Below are 3,982 nucleotides of genomic sequence, written 5' to 3' on the forward strand. Positions count from 1 at the left end.
CCCTAGGCTAGACTTCCATAGTGGCCTATCTTCTACTGCAGAAACCTCATTTTTAGACAATCGACAGAAAATGCCTCACCGTTTCCTATCCGAGTGTGGTAATTGTACCGGGTTGGGGTAGGCTAGGCCTAGTATCTTTGCTTTAGAAAAGCCGGATGTCCTGCCTTTCAGAGCAGCAGCAGAGAAATAAAGGAGTGTCTAGCCATTTGTTTGCAAAACAGGGCAGAAATATACAGAAAGAGTCTCTCTCTCCGTGTGATTGACTTCCTTCTAAAAGGATTAACCTGACTCTCGCTGAAGTCAATGGAAAGACTTAATTTATATCAGTTGGAACAAGGAACAAATAGTAGCGTTCCCTGTTTCTATCTGAAATAGCGCCACTAAGTCAATGACCAGTTACCAGTTACTCAAATCACGGTAGAAATGGCTGCAGTTCTTGTTAGCAGAAGTCTAGCGCTTTTTGTTTCTTGCAAGGGTGACCACCTTCTTGTTGCTGCTTCCTGCTTCCATTCATTCAAAGAGGAAGGGGTTTGGTCTTCCAGTGACGTTAGACAATTTATTTATTTATTTGTTTTTAGCATAGAGGCCTGCAAGTATGACATTGTATTAAATCCACGTAACCTGGAAAATACATTATATGAATACCAGCTTGGTATAAGAAAGCAAGAAGCTACCTTAATTTGACTATTTTAAATGGTTTGGAGTTTTGCGGAGGTAGAAGACAATCCTTACGGAAAGGAGTGCTACATAGACTAATATATAGATAGCTCGTGCTGCGAGGAGAACAATAGCTCTGTTTCTTGTCTCAGAGCACAGATACAATTAGAGGATATTGCCTTCTTCAGAAATTTTTGGCATCTGACAGAAAAAACCAATTGCATTTCAAACCAAAACATTGTATTTTAAAATCATTTCCCCTTTTAATTACCTGCCAAGACCTTCAGTCTTTCCCCTGCAAATGAACAGATCCCTTCCAGTTGAGCACAATGCTTTCCCACACTGCCAGCGGGTTGCAACGTCGCTGACTCCCGCTGCTGCGACACAGAATCCTCAATTTGGCTCTTGGCAGGAAAGTAACTGCTTTCCACATACATTGTGTTAAAAATACATACGTTTCTGTAAGGTTTCCATCTACCCTTATGTGAACTTCACTGATTTAACTATCATACTTTTACTGTCACAAAATAACTACGTCCTTCTGTTCGATAACAGAAGGGCCAGCAGTGACAAGACAAGGGGTAGTGGTTTTAAACTAAACCAGGGTAGGTTTAGACTAGATATAAGGAAGAAGTTCTTTACAATGAGGGTGGTGAAACACTGGAACAGGTTGCCCAGAGAGGTAGTGGAGGCCCCATCCCTGGAAACATTCAAGGCCAGGTTGGATGGGGCTCTCAGCAGCCTGATCTAGCTAGCGGTGTCCCTGCTCCTGCAGGGGGGTTGGACTACATGACCTCTAGGGGTCCCTTCCAACCCAAAACATTCTATGATTCTATGATTCTATGATAAATGCAGAAGCAAAGCCTGTGTATTTGTATTCAAAGCAGGAAATCTTGGTCCCCTGACAGCACTGTATTCCTACTGCTGGATTTATATTCTAATGGCTGATGTAGATTTCATCAGATTGTCCAAGTGGCAATAATTCATTCCACATAACCTGGGCATACACCGTTTTCACTGGCTCAGAGAGCAGTCCTATTGCGCTCACCAGCCAATCCATCTTAAAATTAGTTTAAAATATTAATAATCATGGTTAGCTAGATGGAAGTATGATTGATTGCTACATATTCCACTAAATAATAAACCAAATCAATAGCTATAGTTATAAAACCAGGCTCATGGGTTAAATTAATCAAAATCAGTGCCTACATTTCAGACTTAGGTCTGTCACTCTGTCTTGCTTCTGCACTGTCTTTTGCCCAGATGTGAAAATCTTTCTCCAAGGGCACCAGGTAGTGGTAGATAGGAAGGCCAAATGGGTATCGAGTGTTACACTGTTACAGACTCTTCCCTCTTAACAACTCCTTATTCTCCCCATTACCAGTGGAAAACCTTAAAATACTCTCATGGCACTGCAGTCAGGTGTTGGCCCCTTATTTCTTGGGTGACTCATCCTAGCAGCTCATTTTTTAGTTTCTTCTTTTGTTTGCAATAATTACTTTTCCTGCCATAACGGAAGTATCAATGGCAGACATGAATATGTATAAAGTAAAACAAGCATATTTTTACTGATACTTTTAATACTTGAAAACAAAACCACGGCTTCATAAACTTCCAACCCAGCTTCTCCCCGTACCTCGTTTATGGAACGTAATTTACTTGGACGTGCTGCAATAAGTGCACTCACTGCTGTGCTGTCTCAAGAACTCGTTTTACAAATCATGTATATAATAACAAACTTGCATACAATCGTTTATAATAATATTACTTACCAAAAATAGCCTTGGAATTGAATAAGATAAAAGAAAACACACATCATCTTGTTAGCATTCAAAGATCAGGAGAACTGGTAGGTCCTGAGCTTTAAAGGAGATCCGTAAGGGATATCTTTGCATTACAGGAAGTTCAAAGCTTGAACGTCTGCTTTCTCTGTTATTAAAAATCCCACAAGTTTTGCAAAGGTAGCTATCTTACGTCTTGAAAACATTCAAAAAGACCTCAGTGATCATGTTTTGTCTCTATAAGGAGCAAGTTTGTTTCTGAGTCATATTTATTGCTTTCTAGCCTAAACTGATTTCACCAAAAGTCTGCATCAGCAGGAGCAAAGTGAATTTGTGTGCATGTCAGAAGTGGTTTCATGCTTACATTCCTTTTTTAGGCAAGAGCAAGTGACTTCTGTTTACTGGGAAACATACTCGTCTGTGTTCTGGTTCGCTTATGCCGCTGGAAGGGTGCAGCGGAGCTGGAAGCAGGGGAATTTTCAGCTGGCACAGCTCCTGTGAAGGCAGCTCCCGCTTGGCCCTACTGTGGAGAAGGACTGGCTAGAGTAAGCTGCACATGGAGTTCCTCAAGATCAGGAGCTAGCTGCTGCTGCAAATTAGAATACACTCTGGTCTCCACCTAGACAGAGCATAGCACAGACCCACCTGCAGAGCGATGGAGCTTTGGCCTCCCTCAGCATATACAGGAGTGTGGCAAAGCAAAGACTCGAAAGACCTGTGAGTTAGTTCCTCTTAAGGAGCCCGTGACGTGGCCTGACATAGTCGGGGATGATGGGAGACCTGTTTTGAGAAAAGGCCCTGTCATCATGACGCTGAACTTCAGCTGACAAGAGAGATAGTGAGCAGGCAGGCAGCGAGGATCAGTGGATGTCTGAAAGGGAAAAAAAAAAGATTTACCAAATTCTGCCCTAAGTGTGCCTATGACCTGGTACTTGAACCGAGGTCACTAAAATCACTTCAGTTTCGGCCTTCTTGTTATATTTTGTTCTTTGTGTGGTGGAAATATGAAAACAACAATGGAGCGGGATAACTGGCTCATAGGACTAGCTTTTAGCTTTTAGGTCTTGTTCGGTGGGACACAGAGCCTAAGAAATTCGGGGATGGAAAGGGCTGAAAAGTGAGAGAATGCAAACTGGATCACTTTGAAAGAAAAGCACAGGAAGGGAGTGCAGTTGGTGCCGGCAGAGCAATCGTGAGGGAGACAGGAGGGTTGGTACGGGAACTGTGAATGCAGGAGACAAAGGAAAGAAAATACCACAAGAATAAATATGGGAAGGATGTTTTTGTAGCTACTGAGTTAGAAATCGATCTGAAAAGCCACATGGCTTTCCCTTAACTTCAGTTACTGAACTGTCAGACGGGGGGGGCGGACGGGGAGCAAGGGGGAATGCCTTAGATCACTCTGCAAACCCAAGAGGCAACACTGCCAGGAGCAGGAAAACATGAAGCGAGCCAACGCCCCTTCCCACGCTGCCTTCCCCGAAACCCCTCGGGGAGACCCCCCCGGACGGCCAGCAGCGGGCAGGGCCTCGGGGCGGTCTGCC

General features: G+C 43.5%; 1 protein-coding gene across 12 annotated transcripts in view; it reads right to left on the reverse strand.

Moving 5' to 3' along the window:
* The window catches only part of CFAP54 (cilia and flagella associated protein 54), a 143,389-nt gene extending 140,182 nt beyond the window's left edge, over positions 1–3,207 (reverse strand). For all 12 annotated transcript variants that reach the window (XM_035901013.1, XM_035901016.1, XM_035901014.1 and 9 more), the window contains exon 1: positions 3,084–3,207. In XM_035901013.1, the coding sequence (XP_035756906.1) occupies positions 3,084–3,118 (35 nt within the window). In that variant the 5' untranslated portion in view covers positions 3,119–3,207. The remainder of the gene's footprint in view (positions 1–3,083) is intronic.
* Between the last annotated feature and the right edge of the window lie 775 nt (positions 3,208–3,982).

The sequence above is a fragment of the Egretta garzetta genome, unplaced genomic scaffold (assembly GCF_000687185.1).
Source record: "Egretta garzetta isolate BGI_Z169 unplaced genomic scaffold, ASM68718v1 scaffold38, whole genome shotgun sequence".
NCBI lineage: Eukaryota > Metazoa > Chordata > Aves > Pelecaniformes > Ardeidae > Egretta > Egretta garzetta.